Source organism: Chelon labrosus (genome assembly GCF_963514085.1).
Source record: "Chelon labrosus genome assembly, chromosome: 9".
Lineage (NCBI taxonomy): Eukaryota > Metazoa > Chordata > Actinopteri > Mugiliformes > Mugilidae > Chelon > Chelon labrosus.
In genome coordinates this window covers 26,235,285-26,258,886 of record NC_140359.1, presented here as the reverse complement: position 1 = coordinate 26,258,886, position 23,602 = coordinate 26,235,285, and the positions used below count along the sequence as shown (strand labels likewise).

The 23,602-nt window shown below is 43.7% G+C and overlaps 1 protein-coding gene across 1 annotated transcript in view; it reads left to right on the top strand.

The window, feature by feature from the left end:
- Nucleotides 1-1,017: 1,017 nt before the first annotated feature.
- The window catches only part of srrm4 (serine/arginine repetitive matrix 4), a gene marked incomplete at its 5' end in the record, with an annotated part of 67,557 nt that continues 44,972 nt past the window's right edge, over nucleotides 1,018-23,602 (top strand). Inside the window, one exon of the mRNA XM_084551402.1 lies at nucleotides 1,018-1,223. Coding sequence (XP_084407528.1) covers nucleotides 1,018-1,223 — 206 coding nt within the window. The remainder of the gene's footprint in view (nucleotides 1,224-23,602) is intronic.

Sequence of the window (23,602 nt, the reverse complement as noted above, 5' to 3'; positions counted from 1 at the left end):
GTTGAGGAGCCTGCAAGCAATTAGACAAATTCTTCTTCTTTTTGTCACATAATATGCAAAACATTTAAGAGCTTGATTTATTTTCTGTAGATCTGATTGGATTGAATTGAAAGAATGATAAAAGACACAGGAAGGAAGAAAGAATGAAGGAGAGGAGGCAACTGAAACAACGCCACTGCGATAAAAGAAGCAGCTTAAGAAAAAGAAACAGAGCGAGAGAGAGACTGACACTGGAAGACGCCAAGAAAAGAAGAGAACCTAATCAAGGCTGGAGCGAGACAAGTGTATCGCAGAGAGAGAGAGAGGGAGAGAGAGGATGACGGAGGGTGTCCCTCTTCCCGGGGTCCCGCCCACAATTTTGACGTCACGGCCGGAGAGACACAAAACAAGCCGCTCTCAGCTGAGCTCCACACTCGATTCTCACTCTCCGGCTCCCACCACTCACGCCTGCCCTCAAACACCCGCTCGGTCGTCGCCGGCCGCCGTGCATCATCACCTCTACACCACAAACACTGCACTCCAGACACAGACAGAAAGCCCACTCTCACTCCTCTGGACTGAACCAAGGCTTCATCTATTGTGAAGGAATGCCTTATTTTGTGTGAAGCTGCCGACAAGGGGGGTAAAAAAAATAAAAAAAAAACTACGACCCCGTCATCCCAAAGAGCGGCAGATGTGACAGAAGGGGGTGAAGCAAAGAGAGGGGAACACAATCTGCCCCCTACCCCTCCTCATCTGGGAGAACAATACCTAGCCTCCAGCTGGAGAGGGTCAGCTTTTGTCCTCCTCCCCACGCTCCCAGCTCAAGAGTGGAGAGCAGACAGACGCGCTGACACACTGACCTGCTGCCTGCGAGAGGAGAAGGAACAAGCGCCTTCCCTCCGTGGCTTTGCTTCAGTACTTGGACAGTTCCCGAGCAACAGCCGGCGAGAGTCTGGTGCTTTCATGAGAGCGTAGAGACGCCGTCTGTCGAGGGACCGGAAGAGACGATTCGGTTTGGAGACTTAAGAGCCGCAGATGCAGCCGCCGTGTTCGCTCCAGCTCGGCCCCCGTGGCCCCTCGCCGTCCCCTGGGTCGCAGGGCAGCGGCGGCGGCGGCCTCCAGCAGCTGGAGGAGAAGCTGCTCTTCGAGAAGTTTTGGAAGGGGACTTTCAAGGCTGTGGCCACCCCGAGACCGGGGAGCGTGATTGTGGCTAGCATCACCGCCCGCAGGAGAGTCCCTGAGTGAGTTCTTTTACTACTTTTTACAGCTTCCCTTTCTCATTTTGAAATATGCGTGTGCTGCTTGTGCGGCGAACGCTCAAGACGTCAAGCTTCTGTTTTTGAGAAAAGGAACTGAGTCAGCAAAAAGGGGGTGTGGAGTCCCTGCTGGTGTAGCTGCTCAGTTTTCTAGATGCTCTCGTTGCAATAAACGCAAGTTTGTAAAAAAATATATAATAAAAGATGTACATTTGGTTGTGAGGATGTAGTGTTTTTCGACGAGCCCAGTTTTGACCTAAATGCCGAGACACTGCTTGACCCACAGGTTAGCAAATCTGTGCATTGTGTGATTCTGTAACGCGGCGTAAGATTTCAAACTTTCAGGTTTTGGTTTTGATTTGTAAGCGAACGCACATCTGTGTCTCCAGTTTTGCCACATGTGACACACAAACGCAGCCAAACACAGCTGGCCCGAAGAGCGTGACGCTCAGTTATTTGTCCCCCTTTTAAAGGTCATGTGGCAGCAGCTCCGCGCCTCCAACGTCAGTCTCGTCCCTTCTCCCCTCCGTGACATGGCGTTGTGCCAGAGCCTCTGCCTGAAAGGAGCGACACGTCACGTGTTTCGTTCCCCCCCCCCTCTCTCATCCCTCCACTTACAGCCTCGGAGGTGAAGATGAACGTCCGATGTCCCTTTTCCCGCGCGTCCCCGTTCCTCAACACTTTCTTTTAACATCCCACTCTCTGCATCAACAGCCATCGACGTGTGCCGGTGCCTCTGACAGGTTTATCCACATAATCTGCTTTGCCTTTTGCCAAACACTTCACATGAGTTGCTCTCGCCCCGCTACGAAAAAAATCTGTGTGTATCTAATCCGTGCTCGAACGCGGGTGACACATTCGCGCGGCCTCGCTCCCAGACACATATGCATACGGTCCTGGCAAACGGCGCAGCTTGCTTGGGTGACCTTTGAATGGTTTTGACATCCACTATCAACTTTCTCTTATGTGAAATTAGCTATGTTAATGAGGATTAGAATGGCCCATTTCATCCTACATCGGCACAGGCGGCGGAAAGACACAGTGAAGCAAATAATGTGTCTTTAATGGCTTCCATTACGGCGGGACCATAATGCTGCACGCGGCCTGGTTATGACGGATTTTATTAGCTTGCAGGATGAGACCAAATAAGCCCTTTTATTGTAGGAATACGACCAAATATGCATTTGTTTCGTTGTGGCCCGGCCCTGCAATCTAACCAAATGACTGCAGCCCCAATTTCTCTGTCACTCAACCGTGGCCTGGTGCAGACGACAGATTCAAGTCTATTTGGGGAAACTTGAAAAAAAATAAATAGATTGAAACAAAGTAAATGGACTCACAGAAATGAAATGTAATGTGGCTGGCTGCCACGAACTGAGCAGTCTTTTTGGAAATAGCCAGATACTCTGGAGCGGGGCCCAGCTGTCTCTTCAACTTTAGTGTCTCTGGAAAGGAATCTCTCCTCAAGTGGCTTTAGCCCCTCCACGGGCGACAGTGACAATGATGGCAGCGTGGCAGGGGCGAGGCGAGAGCGAGCGTCCCCCTGGGGAGCAGACATAATGTTCCTAATTTGCCCGGGTGTGTCCGGCGTTTGTCTCTTGCCCCACATCTGTTTTCATCTCCACGAGCAGAGGCATACTTTTGGGTGATACAGATTGTAAATAATGAGTGAAACGCAACAAACAAAGCCAGAGAACGTGGATGCAGGAGGGGGAGGAGGAGGCTCAGGCGTCCCTGCCTGCCTGCCCGCCTCCCCGCATCCGCGCTGTTGATTTTTGCCCGAGCACAGTGCAACTGGGGAATGCTTAGACCATCAGAATGCATGGCCTGAGGCTTGCTCTTCTTTCTCTCCAAGAGGAAACATTATTATTCACTGTGGATAACTGAGGGGTGATGCACAATTGCAGCGAAGGCGAGAGGGCACTATGTACAACAAACAGAGATGGAAGGAACAGAGGAGACAGAGGTAGAGCCACAGGGACATGTTTCATGTTCAATCAGCACGAGCCATTTTTTTTTGTTTTGTTGTCATCGTCCTCGCCTTACATTTACATTCTCCCCCTTCTTTCTTCGTTTACTCACAAAAATAAAAATGCTGGACCGGCCCGATAGCCACAGAGGGGTAATTAGAGCTTTGTTGTTGTCCCTCTGTCGTCCCTATCTCCCTCTCCTCGGACCACAGGGAGGGAGGAGTTCACCAGCTCTATGCAGCGGGGTGGGCCTTCTCTCAAAACCCATTATGACCCTGCAAGCTGCTTTGTCCATGGGGGGGCTCCCCATTAAAAATGCGGCCTGGCTAACTTTAGGGTTAGCGGCGGTGTCGATGTGCGCGCTCTCGTGTGCATCTGTACCCAGAGCGTTTGAAATCTGGGTGTAAGCTTGTTCGTGTGCGTGTGTGTGTGCGCGGCTGCCGTGTTAGTGGGGTCCTGTCCAATTCTGTGGCAGATGGCAAGCTTGAGAGAGTGCAAAGGAAGGAGGAGGGGGTGGGGGAGTGTGTGTCTTTGTGTGTGTCTTTGTGTGTGTGTGTGTGTGTGTTGTAGGGGGTAGGGGTTCGGGGGGCTTCAGGCCTCTTACCTCAGCAGATGCTGGTTTAACGAGGAAGAGAGGGAACGGGTTTGGAGGTTCTTGTACACTGACAGCACCAGTGGGAATACACAGCAGGCCGGTCGGACACGTTTGAAAGGAATCTAATGAAATCCAACTGCAGCCTCAGAAGTGAAGTTTGAACACAGATGAAAACGGTGAAGTGTTTAGTTACGTTAAAGAAACAAACTCTCAACAAATGAGAACATTTTCTTTTTGGTTTGAATCGCAGGACATTGTGAACTGAATATTTTTTATGCCTTGGACTGAACGTCGCAGTAAGCAAAGATATTTAGAGATGGCACAATGAGAAACTGTGATATGCACCGATCAGCCACAACATTATGACCACTGACAGGAGAAGTCAATAACATTGACCATCTTGTGACAATTCAGTGTTCTGCTGGGAAACTTTTGGACCTGGCATTCATTGGTGTGGATGTTACTTAGACATGTAGCACCCACCTAGACCAGACCAGGCACCCCCACCCCATAGCAATGACACTCCTTGATGGCAGCAGACATCCCCAGCAGGATGCAGCCACAAAAACACTTTAGGAACAACTCAACATGAACAGCACAAGGTGTTGACCTGGCCTCCAAATTCACTAGATCCCAAACTGATCAAGTATCTGTGGGATGATCCACAGAGGCCCCTCCCTTCAAAGGCCCCCACTAACAACGTTCTGTTTCCAGACACCACAGGACACCCTCAGAAGGCCCATGTCCATTCTCTGATGAGCCACAACTGTTTTAAAGACCCTCACAATATTAGGAAGGTGGTCATAATGTTATGCCTGATCGGGGTACATGTCATACAGAGAAAGAACCGAAGAAATCAGTTTCAGGTAGGCACTACGCAGATGATCCTAATAAAAACCTTAACTCCCCAGCTGTCATTTAGAACTTAAGAAGCTGCTAAGATGAAACATCTTCTAGAAACCCAAACAAGTCCAGTTGCTCTTGTTTCAGCTTTTATTTATTTTTTGGATTATACCATGATCCTGGATGACTGAGAACCGCCACAGTCAAACCCAAGAAATAATATTGCAGCATGAAGTCGATTCAACACACCTCTAACACTGTCTGATCTCATTGCAGCGCTGTTGTATTGATTTGCATTAGATTCAAGGGTTGTTACAGATCATTATATCTTGGCTGTCGTCTCCGTAACTTCCCGTCACTTAATCTTGGAATACGGCGATGTCACGAGAACAAAGCCTGACAGGACGCAATAAAAAAGAAAAAAAAACAAACACGTTAGTTCAGAAGATAACATGCTGTAGATAATCAAAGCCGCTGTATTTCAGAGTGAAAGCGGGTGCACCCGAGATGTCAGTAGCAGGGTTGCGTCGCAGGTGGATCTGTTTTGAGTTCTCGTGGTTCCAGATGTAAAACTCTCATTATTTTATTCCCATTGACAGTTATATGACTCACAGTTGGAGCCTGGATGGACACAAAGAACTAATTCATACGTGGTTACAGCTGGAACTGTGAGCACTGGGCAGTGAAACCACTTTATCTGCAGGAAGATAATCAATTTGACAGATTAAACTGGTCCTCACACACAGCTGTTGGGGCTGTAGTTTGACTTTTTGCAGGTTTAACTGCTGTGAGTTTGTTTAGAAGCTGTGCGAATGTCTGACCACTCCTCAGAGGGGCTAACTAAATGTCTCGGTTTGAATTAACACTGCAGCCTCTGCTCTGTGAGTGGGAATAAATACATACAGCATATAGAGTCTCAAAACCATCAAGGAGCTGCAGTTAGAGCTCCCCCTGGGACGAGGCGTCTCAATCTTTCTTTCTCCCTGTCTCCACGAGAATGACAAACATGATTTAGTGACGGACGAGAAGTTTATACATCTCTCTGTCGGCTCCTCTGCTCCTCTTCTTCACCTAGTATCTTTACCCGACTTGTCTCGCTCCCCTCGCATCAGTATCTCCACTCCTCGCTTCTCCCGGTATCTATTCAGTGTGTGTTAACTCGCCCTCTCTGTGTCGTATTACTCAGAGTGCGCAGGATGCGGCTGCTGAAGCATTGCTGACAAGAGAGTAAGAGATGATGCCAACTCCCCAGGCAGGGATCGGACTTATCACCGAAATGAATTCATGTCTGATATTGATTCCCAAATCTATCTGAATCCTGCCTCTGTCTCTGCCTCAACACTTTGGTGCACAGGATGCATTTTATCTGTCACGAATAGAGAAGATATAATAAAATGTTCAGTGGTGAACTGGATGCACTGTATGTCTGATTATTCTATTATCAGGAATCTAGTCTATTATTATCTATCTAGAATGTCAGATTTGAACTGAACTGACCTCATGTATTGTCAAAGCATGCAGCTGTATGTTAGGAAACGTTTAAAGAAATGATGAATGAAGAATATTTATGAAAAAAATAGATTAAAAACTGTTTTATAAGAAGAAAAAAAGAAAAAACAGACACTGTGGGATACATTTTTATTGAAAAGGATTATCTTAAAGGATTATCTTATGAATTCAGACATACGGTACATGATTCATAGCATAGACTGTAAGAAAATGGACGTCATGACAGCTCCTAAGCAAGTAGAGCTCCCCCTGGTGGCTGGCTGCAGTATAGGTCATAAGCTCCACCTCCTACTAAAATACACGTCAAATGATAAATTGTTTTCAAGGATGGTTTCTGTCATTTTAGGTAGTTAATATAATACTGATGCATGTCCAAGAGTCAGTTTTTCTCGTTTTAGTTTAGTTATTTGATAGAAACAGGATGTGACGTCATGGTGACTAACAGTTGCCATGACGACCGATCGCTCAAGCAGTCCCATACAGCCGTGAGAGTAGTTGTAAGTGGTGGAGGTAGAGCAGAGCGTAGTGTTAATTAATCGAAAACGCAAGTGAGTTTAGAGGAAGTGTGGGCGGGTCATTGATAACGTGGCTCCGCCCTCGGAACGTACTAAGTGGAGTCCATAGTTTTCTACAGTCTATGCTGCATAATATATAGTTTTTTGTTAGATATCTGCCGCATGCTTGTACCATTTGAAGTCTGTGAGTGTTGTTTTTATTTTATTTATTCTAATTAGAAGACCACTGAAGTGATTAAAGCATTCATAAAGGACTCTTTGAAATCCTGAAAAGCAATATTTTAATCTAAGATCATCAGTTCAAATCAAATTCAAAAGGTTGTAAACAAACCACACATCTAGATGTCTGACAGGAGCCGTAGCGTGGTTATAGTAGCTAACACTGCTTCGGGTGAGGAGCTCCTGATAAAAACACTTAGAGAGACATGTTTATGGCTCGAAGATCAATTATTTTAGTGTTTACCCAATGAGGTTTTGAAAGGGCTTCATGAATACTAAGACGTGTAGAACTCCCCCCCAATCTCCCCAGCGACACTGAACCATTTAACTGCCACACACAAAAAAAGAATTTCTAAAGCATGCAAGACCTCTCATGCAGCTAAATCAAATGGAAGAATATTTTTAATAGCAGAAAATGATGCTTTATTTAAGGGAGGTCACATATAGAATTTGGTAAAAAAGTACTGTTGCTCTGAGATTCAGAAAAATTCTAATTATGCTCTTTTCTCAGTCATAAAGTGCAAAGAAAAAAAAATAGTTTTAGAAAGTAGCAGCAGTGATTTGGGTCTTTTAGGGTGTACTGCGGTTAGAGCCTTTGTGAGAAAATAATAGCCTGCAGTGACTGCTGTAGAGTGAGTAATCGTTGCTAAATAGTTGCAGGATGGAGGACGTCTTAGGGCCTTTTAGAAACGAAGCTAAACAGCAGCGCCTTTGGTCTTAAATGACCCGAGTCTACTAATTACTAATTACTTACTTGTTGGACAGTAGCGGAATCGTGAGATCATTTAAAAGAAGAGTGCATTTCTGGCAGTTAGAGTTAATGAGCAAACAAAAGTGTAATTTTCTGACCATCCCCTTTAACTCAAACTTTTGATACTAAATCCTTGTGCACCTATAAAGCGAGTTTCTTGTTGGCTTTGCAAATCAAGACACTGGATGCTTAGGTAACACCTTGCAGATTTCCTATCTGAAATGTCTGAAACATAAAACCTTTGCTAGTGTATGGCCGGAGCGCCCTCGTCTTCCAACTTCCATTATGGATCACCAAGAACTGGCTCTCCTTGGAGTCCCCGTTTGAGAGGAAGACACAGTCTGTGACACTGTTGCTCCATCTGGTGATGTAAACATCAGAGATGCTTTGTCACAAGCTGCAACAAGATTTAGTAGGAGATTCGGTCAAAGAATTTGTTCACTTTATCAACAGGCACAAAGAAACTGACAGGCAGAACAGCCGCACATTAAAAGTAGAGTGAGAAAGACATTCACCGGCCCACGGCACAAAATGACTGTAATATATCACCGGGGGGAATTTGAAGGTGTTATCGATGAACGCAGATGACTCAACAATTACTTCAGAAGGTGATATTTCTGGCTTTTAAAAGCTCGCTTTGACATTTCCAAATTTCACTCTCATCGGCGCCGGCCAGCACAGTGAGAAATTACTTTATCTCTGACCACACACCTATCGATCCTGCCAGACGATGTGCTGCACTTCTGGGCTAACTTGTGATAGTTGTTAATATAGCATAAGCAGGACGGGCAGAACAGGTGAAAGCAGAATGAGAGCTCAAGACAGTCTGTGATATCTGAACGCTGTGATTGTTTTGGATCTATGAATCATGAGATGGGGTTGTTCTGAAACTTTCTGGACTTTGTGCACATGCACGTAGACTTCATATATACAGTATATGCTGTAAAGTAAAATATATATTGTGTAGGTCTCCCTTGTGTCTCCAAAACAGTTGTGACTCATCAGATAATGGACATGGGCCTTCTGAGGGTGTCCTGTGGTGTCTTGCTAAAGATGTTAGTGGGGGCCTTTGAGGGGAGCGGCCTCTGTGGATCATCCCACAGATACTTGATCAGTTTGGGATCTAGTGAATTTGGAGGCCAGGTCAACACCTTGTGCTGTTCTTCATGTTTTTTTTTTTTTGAGTTGTTCCTCAAAACAACATGAAGTGGCAGGATAGGTGCTGCCATCAAGGAGTGTCATTGCTATGGGGTGGGGGTGCCTGGTCTGGTCTGGTCTAGGTGGGTGCTACATGTCTAAGTAACATCCACACCAATGAATGCCAGGTCCAGAAGTTTCCCAGCAGAACGCTGAATTGTCAAAAGATGGTCAATATTATTCACTCCTTCTGCCGGTGGTTATAATGTTGTGGCTGATCTGTTGCAGTTTTGTATTGTTCGTTCTACTCTTGGTGGCTGGCAGGCAAAATGAAGATGATATAAAGAGGTTAGATGTAGATAAATAAATTGAAATAGCATAAAAGTCAAAGAATAACAGTTGCAGTGAAATAGAGGCAAAGACTGAATGTATGAATTTAGTTTCAGCAAGAAATCAGAGACCCATCTACTTGTAGAAATACTCCATATGGATTCTGACTCTTGACCTCTAGCGAATATTAATCTTTGATTTTGCAGCAAAGTTACGGTTGCCTTAACCCCAACCTTAACCTTTAACACAATATATTCTAATCGTGACAAAAGTTGAAGAAGCAAGGAAGATTTTCCTCCCACTGTTTCTCTTTGTGACAATATTTTGTCCTCGTGGGAACAAACGTCGTAGGCGTACATGTGGGGGTGAGTGGTTGTTTGTCTCTTTGTGTTGGCCCTGTGATGGACTGGCGACCTATCCAGGGTCTACCCTGCCTATTTCACAGTGTCTGCTGGGATCTGCTCAAGGCCCCCATGACCCTCTCTACATCATAAGCAGTTGTAGATAATGGATAGATGCAGCAAAACACAAGGTGCTTGCATGTGCACACGGAGGCAAGCACACGGACATATACGGGTCTACAATTACAGTACATGTGGAGACTGACACGTGTTGTGGGGGGAGGGAAGGTCCAACATGATAATTCCTCCAGAGCTGAACAGCAGCAGCAGCATTTTTGAAGATGAAAGTGGGGGGCTGAGCGTTAACCCTTTCCCTCAAACATCAGCTCAGAGCTGCTGTGAAAATCCCCCTCAGCGATCACAGTTACTCCAGCGTGGTCCACTTCAGCACGATGCACACTGCCTTCCTCCTGCAGCAGCTGGCTTCTCTGAAGTCACGTACAGTATACCGAGTGGCACGTTTGCATGTGCAGAATTAACGTACTCCATATTATCTAGTTTTGCGGAAAACATACTTGCGAAGTTGAGGTGTCATGACAATCTGACAGTTTAATTTACAGTTTGTTACCTGATATCCACTATGAGAGATGGTTTTATGTGTCTTATTCTGGTGGGTTTTCGGGACTAATGCTAATGTGCAGGTCTGTAATCAAGGTCTAGATCAAATATGTATTTACTTCTCCTCTTGTTGCTGATAAAGACATCCAAATAAAGAGTGGACGTTTCAATTTATAGTGGAATTTATGCTTGCATCACAGCTTCCGTAACTGCAGCTGGGATACCAACATAATCGTGCCCTGAGGTTTATTTTAATATTATATCGTAGACTAGACTAATAACGTCTGAGGGAGCTTTCAGAATTATCATAATGCTCTAGTTTGACTCCAAAACTCATCTGAGTAAACCAAGTTTAAAGTAGATTATAAAGCTAAATACATTCGATGAAACTTAATATAAAGGAAAAGAATATTACCATTATCACTAACATCACTATCATTTTAACTAAAGCATTTTTTTTTTTATTATTAAATCTCATTTCCATTAACTTGCCACACGTGTTGCATCATATACTATAAGATTAACATAAATTCTGCTGGTAAAACTAACCATTCGTGTAGAATAAACTTTGAAATTAGATGCGGCAGAGCACACACAAAAGGTAAATACTCGTGGAGTGATTGTTCAGTCTTGGTGACGATGACAACATGACAATAAAACATATTTTATTAACGCGATGAAGGAAGATGTAGATGTTCTATCAGCATCAGTAAAACATAAAGCGAGGATGTAATCTGCCACGCTTTAAAGGGAAATGTTCTGCTCTAACGGCACAGAAGGGGGAACTGATTTTGTTTGAGGATGAGTTTTTATGCTTGAATTGGTTTAATTCCATAATGATAACAGGAGAAATAATGATATAAAAAAAAACGTTATCCCTGTTTTTTAAGTCAGTATCTCCATTAGAATTTAAAATGTCCGTGGACACAAATCAGCTCCACCTACTGCACTTCCTTCGTGTTAAAATCAAGTGCACTGACATTTTAAAAAATAATAATAAAAGACTCATGGCATTTTAGTTCATTAACATAGTAAATTGTGTTGCTTGTTCACAAGACACGTGTGCGAGTTCGTGCTTGTCATTTTGTCACTTTGCCGAGTGCGGGCTCTGCAAGAATAACTGTAACAGATGGAGACATAACGGCAGGGAATCATAATCAATGCATGCAAATCTCTGAAATGCAAAGACTCAGATTTCTCCTGTAAGAAATATGAATATTATTTGGTTGATACAGACTCTGATTGCAAAACAAAAATAGTCAAGTACTGCTAGCTTTAATTAACTTCGATTCAGATTTATTTATATAGTGTCAATAACAATACAAATTGTCTCTTTACAAAATCCGGTCTGAAACTCCCAGAGCAAGCATGAAGGTGGCAAGGAACAGGAGGAAATTTTGATCAGAACCTTAAGCTCATGTGGAGGGACCCATCTGCCTAAGGCTGGCCAGGTAGAGGCAAAAAAAGAGAGAGAAGAGAGCAGCGGGAACATACATCTGTCATAGATACATCCAACTACAAGCATACATGTAGAACCTGATGGTGACACAAATACATACAGCTGGTGATATTACAGGACAGTTTGATAATGAACATACATAAAGCTGCTAGTGACAGCAGTTGTTCTATCACAGGTGAATTAGCTGCTATAATGACTGAATATAAGAGGTATCATAGGCAGGTTGGAGAATTGTTCATTCAGGTAGGAGTGGATAACTTCAGGAGGCCATGAAGACTGGGCAGGTTGATGAGACCAGGGCCACAGATGTAGTATGGAGCTCCACAGTTCAGACACACACAACTTCAGGCTAGAGACACTCACAAGAAGATGGAGGAGGAGGGGAGGGGTGGGGTGGTATGCTATGCAGTAGTAGCACAGAATTGTACGAGTAGTAACGGAGAAGAAATTAGAGGATAGGAGGTAGGTCCCAGAGAAAAGAAATTAGAGGATAGGAGCTCAGTGCGAGAGAATAGAAATTAGATGATAGTAGCTTGGTTAGAGAGAGAAGAAATTAGAGGATAGGAGCTCTGTGCAAGAGAGACGAAATTAGATGATAGTGGCTTTGTGCGCGAGAAAAGAATTAGAGGATAGGAGCACAGTGCCAGAGGGAAAAAAAAATAGAGGATAGGAGCTCTGTGCAAGAGAAAACAAAATTAGAGGATAGGAGCACAGTGCCAGAGAAAAAAAATAGAGGATAGGAGCTCTGTGCAAGAGAGAATAAATTAGAGGATAGGAGCACGGTGCCTCTATCCTCTAAAACAAAATTAGAGGATAGGAGCACAGTGCGAGACAGAGTGAAGCAATTAGAGGATAGGAGCACGTGCCAGAGAAAATAAATAAGAAGATAGGAGCTCGGTGCCTGAAAAAAATAATTATAGGATAGGAGCACGGTGCCAGAGAAAAGAAATTAGAGGATAGGAGCATGGTGCCAGAGAGAAGAAATTATAGGATAGGGGCACGGTGCCAGAGAAAAGAAATTAGAGGACAGGATCTCTGTGCAAGTGAGAAGAAATTAGAGGACAGGAGCTCAGTGCAAGAGAGAAGAGAGTAGAGGACATGTGCTCAGTGCAACGTCCCCCAGTAGCCTAGGCCTATAGCAGCTTAACTAAGGGATGGTTCAGTCCGGCCCCAACTATGAGCTTTATCAAAAAGGAAAGTCTTAAGCCTGACCTTAAAAGTAGAAAGGGTGTCTGCCTCCCTTTAGTCTTTTAATATCATTAGAGTTTTGCTATGTTTAGAACCTTGGCCCCTTCAAATATTCTGGCCACTTGATTTCATTTGAGGCTGGGATGTTAGATGTTACCTAAAATACTTCCGTGGACTTTTAGCTTTGTTTCTTGCACCTGCTGTGTTGCTTAACCTTATTCAAAGGCTTTAAAAGTAGATAATGTGTACTTCTTTTTGCCAGTGAAGAAACAGTACACAACAAGGTCAAAGCTGACTCAGCTGAATAGGCGAAGAGAGTGCAGACTTTGCTTCAGTTTCTCACATTTTGTCTGACAGTGAATTATATAAGCTGCAGTGAGAAATCACATGCTGTACATAGTCAGGGAAGTAGCACCTTTATGTAACAGATTTTATTTTATTTTTTTGTCGAAAGGGTGAAAGAGAGGATTATAGTTGAAGAAAACTGAGAAATGGAAAGGAGAAATAGTTATTACTTTTAATAAAGATGTGGGATGGAAATCAATATAAGAGCAGCGTAACAGCAGGGGAAAAAGTAGAAAGAAGGATGGAAGAATGAAAGAAGGAAGGAAATAAAGCAAAATAAGAAGAGTGGCCTTTTGAGACTGTCCATTTCGGGACACAGGAGCAGCTGAGGTTATTACATTTTACTGAATATAATATTCCAGCCCATGAATAGAAATCATTTCTTGAGGCTTGGCCAAAGGGAATTGAATTATATGTAGGCACATAATGTACAGCACTGAATAAACCCATAACAGAGAACGAGAGGGAAGGTGAAACTCTCTTTTGTCCTCCACTGTCTCTACATGAAATGGACAATAGTAAATCTTACAGACAGTAAGAGATGACCTATTCCTTTGAGCGATTCATTACCAATGAGCGTGGTACTGAGAGAGGGGCGGCTCACTCATTATGACCTATTAGATCTTCACAAACCAGAGATGTCCCCGGACATGGAAAAAATAAAAAATAAAAAATGGTATGAGACCGCTTTCAACTTTACTGCTAATCATTTTTTGCCTGCAGCAAATAGACTCAGACCAAAGCCAAAGACTAAAATACGAAAACGTAACCGTCATATATTTGGAAGTGAATGCGTGCACGGATCCAACCTATAACTGTTTCATTTACTTGAATTATATTATTTCTGGGACTCATTTCCACACAGCTTCGTTTGGTGTCTGTAATAACGTACTATGATATTATAATTGGCCAATACCAGAATCACAACCTGTCTAGTTTCTTATCTTTCTGGTTTGCTATACTGAATAACATAATAATAATAAAGTTGCTGCACACGCTTTCTATACAATGTGTTTACCACACGCTTACAGTGGGAACTCAGACTTAATTTGTTTCCTTTTAATTAAAACTTTGACTGTCATCACAGTCAAACAACTCTGCAACAGACAAATAACCAATATGTCTAACTTCATGGCGCCCAGTGCTCTCTCTCCAAAGCCTGCCTCTTAGTGCATTAATGTTCATCTAAATTGCATCCCCCCGTGACTGCAAGGTCTTGGGTCCGGTCCAGCTCGGGAACCTCGCTGTGTAAAGCTTGTTTTCACGCCATCGACCCCTGTCTCTTTTGTGATACAGTTTAAATATTTGCAGAGCAGGGTTATATTAAAAAGGGACAGTGCAACACAACTCTTGACCTACTATGGGTCGGGATGTCCCTCAACCTCCAACTGACTGGTCTCTGATGACTTCACTAATGAAAGCACAGTAGACAATAATGAAATCTATATTGTTGACCTGAATACGTGTGCTGAGAACAGACATCTCATGTGCTATATACTGTGAGCTGCAGATATGTATAGCCTGTATAAAAACAGGCAGCACCTCAGCACCATCAATAGCATTTAACCCCTTAAATGTTCTTGTATACCAAAGGTCATCAGGAGTCTCTTAAAACCGGGACCACAAACTTTCCTAAACTGAGCCAAATGGTTTGTTAGTGTGGTGAAGTAATCATACCATAGATGTAATAGATTGTTTAAAAAAAAAAGGCTTAAAGGCTTTTTAACGTACATTTGAAAGGTGATTCTTGTTTTTTGCTGCTTTTACTGTGGTATTTATGTGCTTGACATGTTCTTGATCCCAGCTGTCAAAAATGTGCATTGTTCCATTTAAGGACAAAAACATTTATTACCATGTTTTTAAGCAAAATATTTGCTGTTTTTGTGTTGGTTTAATGACCCCTGGTTTGCGAGGAATTCTGGGGAGAATTTGTATTATTTATTCACTTTTTATGGACAAAACTAAGAAATAATTGTCCAATTATTCAATAATGAAAATAATGGTCTGCTGTACCCCTACTCCAAGAGCCTCAATTAGAATGATAAAACGTGACCGGTTTGGAAAATACAGCGGCTGAAATAGTCATAATCATAATGTGATCAGAGATGCTTTGGGGGCAGACAGATAGTTATTGCCACATCCGACTGGAATGTGCCATTAGGCGGCACAATCACTCATGATGACAGTATAGGGTGAAATCTTTCTCAGTCTGAATCACATTCAGGCAAAGGCCTCATTAAATATGCATGCACACCCCACAGTTGGCATATTGGAAAATCTGAAAAATCCTACATAACAGGCTGAAGCACCCATTTTCCCCGGCAGCAAATTTAACTCTGGAGTCAAAATACTGCCAGGAGGCTCTTATTTACTTACACCGATCAGGCATAACATTATGACCACATTCTGAATATTGTGTAGGTCTCTCTTGTGGTGACTCATCTCATCAGAGAATGGACATTGGCCTTCTGAGGGCCTCTGTGGATCATCCCACAGATACTTGATCATTTTGGGATCTAGTGATTTTGGAGGTCAAGTCAACACCTTGTGCTGTTCTTCATGTTTTTTTATTTAGTTGTTCCTAAACTGCTTTTGTGTGTGTGCCTGTGTCAGGCTGCATCCTGCTCTGGATGCCATCAAGGAGTGTCATTGCTATGGGGTGGGGGTGCCTGGTCTGGTCTAGGTGGGTGCTACATGTCTAAGTAACATCCACACCAATGAATACCAGGTCCAAAAGTTTCCCAGCAGAACACTGAATTGTCACAAGATGGTCAATGTTATTTACTCCTTCCGGAAGTGGTCATAATGTTGTGGCTGATTGCTGTATAGGTCCACAGGTTCACACAGACACAAATGACATCCAGACAACCAGCCTCAGCTTTAGTTTTTTCATACAGTGACTGACTGTCAGCCCTATTGGTCTCTTGTTTTTGCCAAGTATGCTACTTTTTTTGCAACCGGACCCCTGAAGCGGTCCCAGTATTCATTATTAAAATGCAATCTTATCAAAGTCAACTCCTCATCACTTAAATTAAATCATTTCAAGGCTGAGTGGCTCCCGCGCCTCAGCCTCCTCCTCCATTTTTCATTCTCGCCTTCTTGCCCATCCTCATTCCGGGAAGACGATCTGCCATTCATGTGAAATTGCCACCATTTGCATAGCTGATGTAGGGGGTAAGGGTGCAAACTGTGGCGGTGTTGATGTCACAGATGCAATCGGAGATGGTAGGGCAGGAATTAATTGGCTCGCAGCATTACTTCCACCCCTCCGCCGCGCTCTCACCTCTGCTGTCGCTCCTTGACACGAAATGTCACACAATGACAAGTGATTCCGAACGACACCTCAAAGGTTCGCGGCGGGTGGGAGACAGGTTTCGCTTCGCATTTGGTACTTTGTGGAAAGTTTCTGGTGAAGTTGCGTCAGAAATTAGGGGGCTCCGTCAATCGTCTGCACTGCTCGTTTTCAGCTGCTGTTGCCCCGTTCAATCAATGAAAGGGAATTTTTCAAACGGCCACAAAATGTCTCCATTAAGAATTTATGCCACCTATAACTCTCACGATTTCAGTTAAGTAGTCCCAACGCTTTCGCCTCATTACATTATTATTCCTCTTTTCAATACTCAGTTGGACGTCGTGAGTCAATTTTGCCGTGTGGTTTACTGTTTTTATGCGAAAAATAAAAAGTCAGGGTTCATATCAGGTGGATGAAGTGATATTATATATATTTTTTTTACTGGCTTTTAGCAGGAAAATGACTGTGTTATATCTGAGGGGCTGACCTGGTTGTTGATAAACTCCAGTGACTCGTTATTTTAAGAGACTCCCGACACATATCAGAGTCATTAGTGGAGTGATATAGGCACGATTTTAATGTCAAAGAATGTAGCACCCTTCAAAGCTTAGAATAATCCGAGTTCAGATCAGAATATATACAGTATATATACACACAGATCAGGCATAACATTATGACCACCTTCCTAATATTGTGTAGGTCTCTCTTGTGCCTCCAAAACTCATCAGAGAATGGACATGGGCCTTCTGAGGGTGTCCTGTGGTGTCTGGCAACAGAATGTTGTTAGTGGGGGGGTCTTTGAGGGGAGGGGCCTCTGTGGATCATCCCAAAGATACTTGATCAGTTTGGGATCTAGTGAATTTGGAGGTCAGGTCAACACCTTGTGCTGTTCTTTATGGGTTTTTTTTAGTAGTTCTTAAAGCGTTTTTGTGTGTGTGTCTGTGTCAGGCTGCATCCTGCTGGGGATGGCTGCTGCCATCAAGGAGTGTCATTGCTATGGGGTGGGGGGGTGCCTGGTCTGGTCTAGGTGGGTGCTACATGTCTAAGTAACATCCACACCAATGAATGCCAGGTTCAAAACTTTCCCAGCAGAACAATGAATTGTCACAAGATGGTTTAAATGTTATTCACTTCTCCTGTCAGTGGTCATAATGTTGTGGCAATATCGCTGACAGGCAACATGACAATTAAGACCTCCTTGCCAAAATGGAACAAGGATGAAATGTGACTGACATCAGGAGAGAGAGAGAGAGCAAAGTGTAAATATATATATATATAAATAATAAAAAAGACTGTGATGGGCAGAGATGAAATTAATCATAACATAACAGGATGGGATGATAATTTCTGCTTTGGTGAATTTTGACACGCGCAGTTAACCAGTCCGCCTTGACAGGGATGACCTATACGGGCTAGAGAGCTCAAAAAAGAGGAAGCTATCATAGCTTATTAAGTGTGTTGCCATTTTCCCCCCTAACATCCCCTGTCAGAGTACAAAGCGCTCCACAAAGCAGAAGTTGTTTTGCGATAGTTAAGAGTTTGGAGTCCGGCTAATGGACTCGGTGTCTGACAGCAAGCTAACATCAAATTAGCAAACCTGGGGGAGATACCTCCTCCTCCTTGGGTTTAGGACTAAAGTAAATTGCAACCCTGAAAACAATATGTTATAAAAGAGAAAAGGCAAAGATGACGTTCTCCTGCAACTGCTCTTCAAGGATTTTTTAATGGTGTGAGTTTATCTGGTTTGCACAGATTTTAAGAGTAAGCTTTTCTCTTATGTCTAAATGATAATGAAGTTCGGCTTTGAGTAAATTTACGCAGTGAACATTGAGAGGATGACTCGAGCTTGAAGAGACCCCAAAAAAATTGGACAGCAAATGAAAAATGAAATTGATATGTGACTGTAAAGCTCTTTGAGTACCAATAAGTAGAAAGCGCTATATAAATACAAGACCATTAACAATTTACCATATAAAACGTCAAAAATACAGTTTGATTTTGGCACGCTACAAGATTTCTTTTGAAATAGAAGTATAAATTTTGACATTTATCTCGCTTCTTCTGACTCTGCAGCTGTCTAACGGAGCTGTGAGTGAAATATCAGAGCCACACACTCGCTAATGCCATATCGTGGAAAAATATGGATCAGGAGTGGCAGAGCGACGAGCCGACACTGAGCCGTGAAAGACGCGGCCGTGCCAAAGTCAACATCAAGGTCAAAGAGTGTAGCCGAGTAGAGATCAGTGCAAAGGGTAAAGACTCGTCGTCCTGAAAACTAATCTTCCCAGTGTGCCACTTCCCGGTGTGAGCGTTATTCCCTCTGACACTGCGGTGGCCAGTACGTCCTACCGAGAACTGATTAGGACAAATGAAGCTGACGGGTTTGTCGTTGTTCCCCGAGTAAAGAGAGACATGCGAGGGAGCGAGAGGAGTAGAAATCTCCTGTTCTGTCAGGTCGAATCGCACAGAGAGGAGATGAAATGAAAAGATCCCTTTGAGAAAACTCGGGCTGCTGGTTTCAAACCGACGGACAGTCCCGTTTTATCAGAAAAACTAATTTTATTAACAATCAATGCCTTATTACAAACCCAAATGAGAAACATAAACAAAACATAAGGATCGGCGTAGCGTGCAGTTTTGTATTTGGCAGAAAATAATATGCAGAAGTTATTATTTTTCCGTGACATCAGCGCACTGGCCAGGCGCCACCAGACGAGATTGGTGTTTCTGTTGTTCGGGTTTTGCGGGAAATGGCTCATTTCTTTCCTTAATTAAGTTTAGTAATAGCCTTGTTAACTGCTCAGTCATTAGACATGTATATAATATGGTCAGTGTGAGTGATTTGGCCGCTCTGGGCGTCACGGGGCGCAGAAATGCCTTCAGTGCGGATGCAGTTCAGCGGCTGATTCATTCACAGAGTTTGTTGGAGTCGGTTTAAGTTTTTGTCGCATTCGGCGAGTCGTCATTATTGTCAGGGAAGTTGTTTAGAATTAGGATGAGGAGTCGTGCCTAGATATTCGACGTGCTGTCAGTCTGATGCTATGGATGGATCACAACTGAAATGTCTTAACAGCTGCTGAATAAACTGCTCTGGAAATGTGTACGCTTCACGTAATGTGTTATGAAAAGGAAGACTTTGCTGATTCCTTGACTTCCTTTTGTGCCCCTGCAAGTGTCACATTTGTGGTTCCTCATCTATTCCTGTATCAAAGCTTAAAAACCTGAGCCCAACTGCATTGTGCTAAGGAAGTTAGCATGCTAATACTCTTAGCGAATGCGCGTCTTATACCTTTTATACCTGGCTACGGCATCAGCCCAGATCATACGCAGACCCTAACGCCGCAGCCTGACGTGCAGCTACCCAGAAATTAAACTACGCGACGCAGACCGCAACAGCTGTGATTGGTCCGCTTGGTAGTAGCGTGTTTCCGCTTTTCCGTATTTCCGGCTGCTTCTCCAGCACCACCATTTTCGAATCGATTGTTTTAGACCAATAAAGATGGAACACATGGAGGAAATGTTAGCTGAGGAGGTTCGTAGATACAGACATTTGTGCAACTCGACTTGGGTAAATTTCGGCGAACGTTTCAGTCGCCGTTGTTGAAAGCGAAGCTGAAACAAAAACGAACCCGACTGGCAAAAGAGAGACACAAAGACACAACGGCAGCTAGTGTTTGGGTGGCGTTTTTACAGAGCTAGCCGGACTCATGAGCGCACAAGTATGAATGGCTTTCACCGGTGTAGGCTATGGCGTCTGTGTCCTGCAGAAGTATAAATCGCGCTTAAGGATCTGAATAGCATGTTAGCATTGCCAAACTCAGCATGTGGTGTCTTGTAGAGGTATTTACTGGCATACCATTCCTCTTTGACCGCTTCTTTTCTTTTGCTGAATCACTAATCAAAGTGAAAACCACAATGAAAGTTTTCCAGCTATCAGCAGCTTTTAATTTACTTTGCGCCCTTCAAAGATTACACCTAATCACGAGGTGATCTGATATAAATTCATTGCCGGCAAGTCATTACTTATAGACATCCCTCCTGAGATGAATCACCCGCTCATTCACATGGTGATAAATTTGCTCCGACAAGCACGGTCCAGATACGAGTCACCTGCACCGTGTGAATATTTGAACGTGAAATGAAAACATTCGAGGAGTTTCAGGAAGTCATGGGTGCACGCAGTATACTTCTGCACGTGAAACACAACTGCACGTTCATTTTTAATTGTGGCGAAATCGATCAGTTTAAACAGCGCTTCAAAAAAGGACCAGTCATTACAGCTCTGAGCTGAATACAACGCAGCTTTATTGCCTGGAAATGTGTCGCCACACTTTGACAGTGAGCCTTTAGAAACTAAGACATCTACCATCCTCAGAAGAAACTGCCCTATAAAGACATCTGCAGCAGAATTCGTCCACTAATTAAATTTATCTGGCGGGGGATCGGGGTGATCTGGGGATAGTCTACCTAATTATAAGAAATATAATTAATGTCTCTGGCATACGAGCTCATTTCAGCGGCTTCCTATCACTTTTGATGGAAGCCATTTTTCAGTTCTGCATCGATGAAAGAATCGGTTATCACACATGCCCTGATTCATTTGGAAAACATGAAAGCCTCTCCGATAGCCCCGTAATTAAACGGTTATTTTTGGGGGGCGTTCAATTTAAACTTGGGCTCAGCGGTGCCCTCGTAGGAGAAATGGAACCGCTTTGTCTCGGCTCTCTCTTCGACTTCCGCGGACGGTTTAAAGAAATTTAGTCGCAATAAAACACCAGATCTGGCTACAACGAGAGGCTCGGAATTAACGGTTTGCCTTTGATCCTGCCGGGGCGACACAGACGCTGCCTTTTGTCCTCGTCTAAATGAGTTTCTGCGGAAGACTGCTAAATTATTAAGACAGCGCTAGAAGTTTTGGGTTCTTCTTTTCTTGCATTGCACCGAGGGGACATTTGGCAAAGAATCAAAGGGGAGAAAATGGAAGAAAAAACTGAACCATGTTTGCCTCAAACACTGGAGTTACAGGACTTCTGCCTAATCGCATCAACCTCCACATTATCCTATATAGTCTATATTTGGATATTTTTTCAGAGCTTACTGCAGTGGAATACAGCAGAGTACATTATATCATGTGACACGATGGACATCGCGCTGCCAGCTACAGTTTGACTTCAGGATACCCTCATCCAATTTGATATATTCAGCCGAGGTGCCCTATCAAGCGGTGATTTCCATAAACAAATAGATCCTGACTGGTGGCATAATCCTCCTCGCGATGGCCGAAGGGCAAATTGAAAGCATTGAGATATCAACGTCAAAGTCAGAGAGCAGAATGGAGGCTATTTTTAATCCACTTATCTCAGCCCCTTGATTTCCTGCACATTTACCTCGTTATGCGGCCTGATGAAAACTTCTTTTGAAACGCAGTGCCTCTGCACATGAATCAGAACCAGTCTGTGTGCATGCGTCGATAAGGAAAGCATTTTTTATTTAAACTCGTCCTGCATGATAAGTATCCAGGAGACATGTGTTCCGGTGCAGGAACAAGTGTGAACGCTCTGGTTTGTTTGACGGGAATAGAGGCAGTTGGGTTGTTAACTTTTCTCTCGTCCCCTTCAAGAAAACCCCTCAGAGCTTCAAGTGATTGACATATTTACTCCTTCTCCGGCAAAGTCCTCCACCATCCCTCTCTCCATCCGTCACTGCCCTTAACGACACCTCATCCCGTTGCGAATGCGCCGAGAGAGGCAGGAGATTAGGGGGTAATACTGTATTGGAAAGGGCGAATAATCTCACAGGCGCCCTATCTTTTCCTATAAACTCTGAGGCGAGGGAGAGAGAGGACAGTCCTGCAGCCTGACTGACAGACTGGCTTACTGATTGACTGACAGGCGCCAAGGTTAAGGTACGTCAGACTGGAGCAGACGAGTTTAAATAGCCTTTTTTGCAACGTGCCGTCCAAAACCCCAGGTCATGATTGCGGGTGACCGCCTGTGCTATCAGCTCTAATCCTGGCCTGAAGCCCCGTTTCCCCATCCCCTCGGGACCGCTGTTGCTTGGGGACGTGAGAGGGTTTCGCGATGATTTCACTTTTTGTCATTTAAGTTTTTTATCATGCAATTCCATATATGCACAGAATTTACACACATTTACATGTGTTACCAAACATATTTGAGAAGGAAAAACCAAACCTTAAAGGGGAACCACCATTTTTTACAACTTGACCTTATTGCTGGCATATAATACATTGTTTACTCACCCATATAACTTTGGAGTCATTTTTAGTCGGAAGATATTTAGCTCCAGTGGAGCGCCTTGTATATCCATATAGTGGGAGTGATTGGGGCACCGAAACGCAGCCTCTTAAATAATGCATTATCTGCAGCGAAACTCGTTCATTTCACTAATATTTTGTTATGATATGCTAGTGCTATTCCCCGTTGAGTCCGGAGTTACCTGTTATCTATTCGCAGATGTACAGAGGTTTGTTGTTCTTTGGCCAGCTGTTCCTCTCTCTGCCTCCGCATAGCAGTAGCAAATTACAGGTAAACAAATCATCCGGTCAGAGGTTAGTAGGTCAATCTACAGACCCCGGATGATGATAACAGGAAACTCCGGACTCAACGGGGAATAGCACTAGCGCATCATAACAAAATATTGGTGAAATTAATGAGTTTCGCGGCAGATAATGTGTTATTTAGAGGCTGGGTTTCGGTGTCCCAGTCACTCCCACTATATGGATATACGCACCGCTCTGCTGGAGCTAAATATCTTCCGAACGACTCCAGATGACACAAAAGTTATATGGGTGAGTAAACGATCGTATTTTGTGCCAGAAATAAGGTCCAGGTTGTAAAAAACGGTAGTTCCCCTTTAAAGTCAGCCCATATGAGGTTTCGCAGCACTCCAGAACCATTACACGACATTTACATACACTCCATTATATTCATTAATGTCTTGCATTCCTTCTAAGAGTTTGCACCAATACCATAGCCAAAGTACAGCCGTGCTTGACTGCTTTTCCTCAAGTTATTCTGCACCCTTCCTATCATAAGTTCAGAAGCAGCTATCTCTGTCATGAGCTTGAGCCACCCCGTAACCTTCTGGTCTGTGTAGGCTCTTCCGCTTACATTAAAATAATTCTGGCAGCTACCACAAAACCTCTTATCATCACTACAGCTTCCGCTGTAGCAGCTGTAGGCCTAGTGGTACTTGACACCTATCGGGAAGGGGTTGTCCGAGCCAGCTTTCA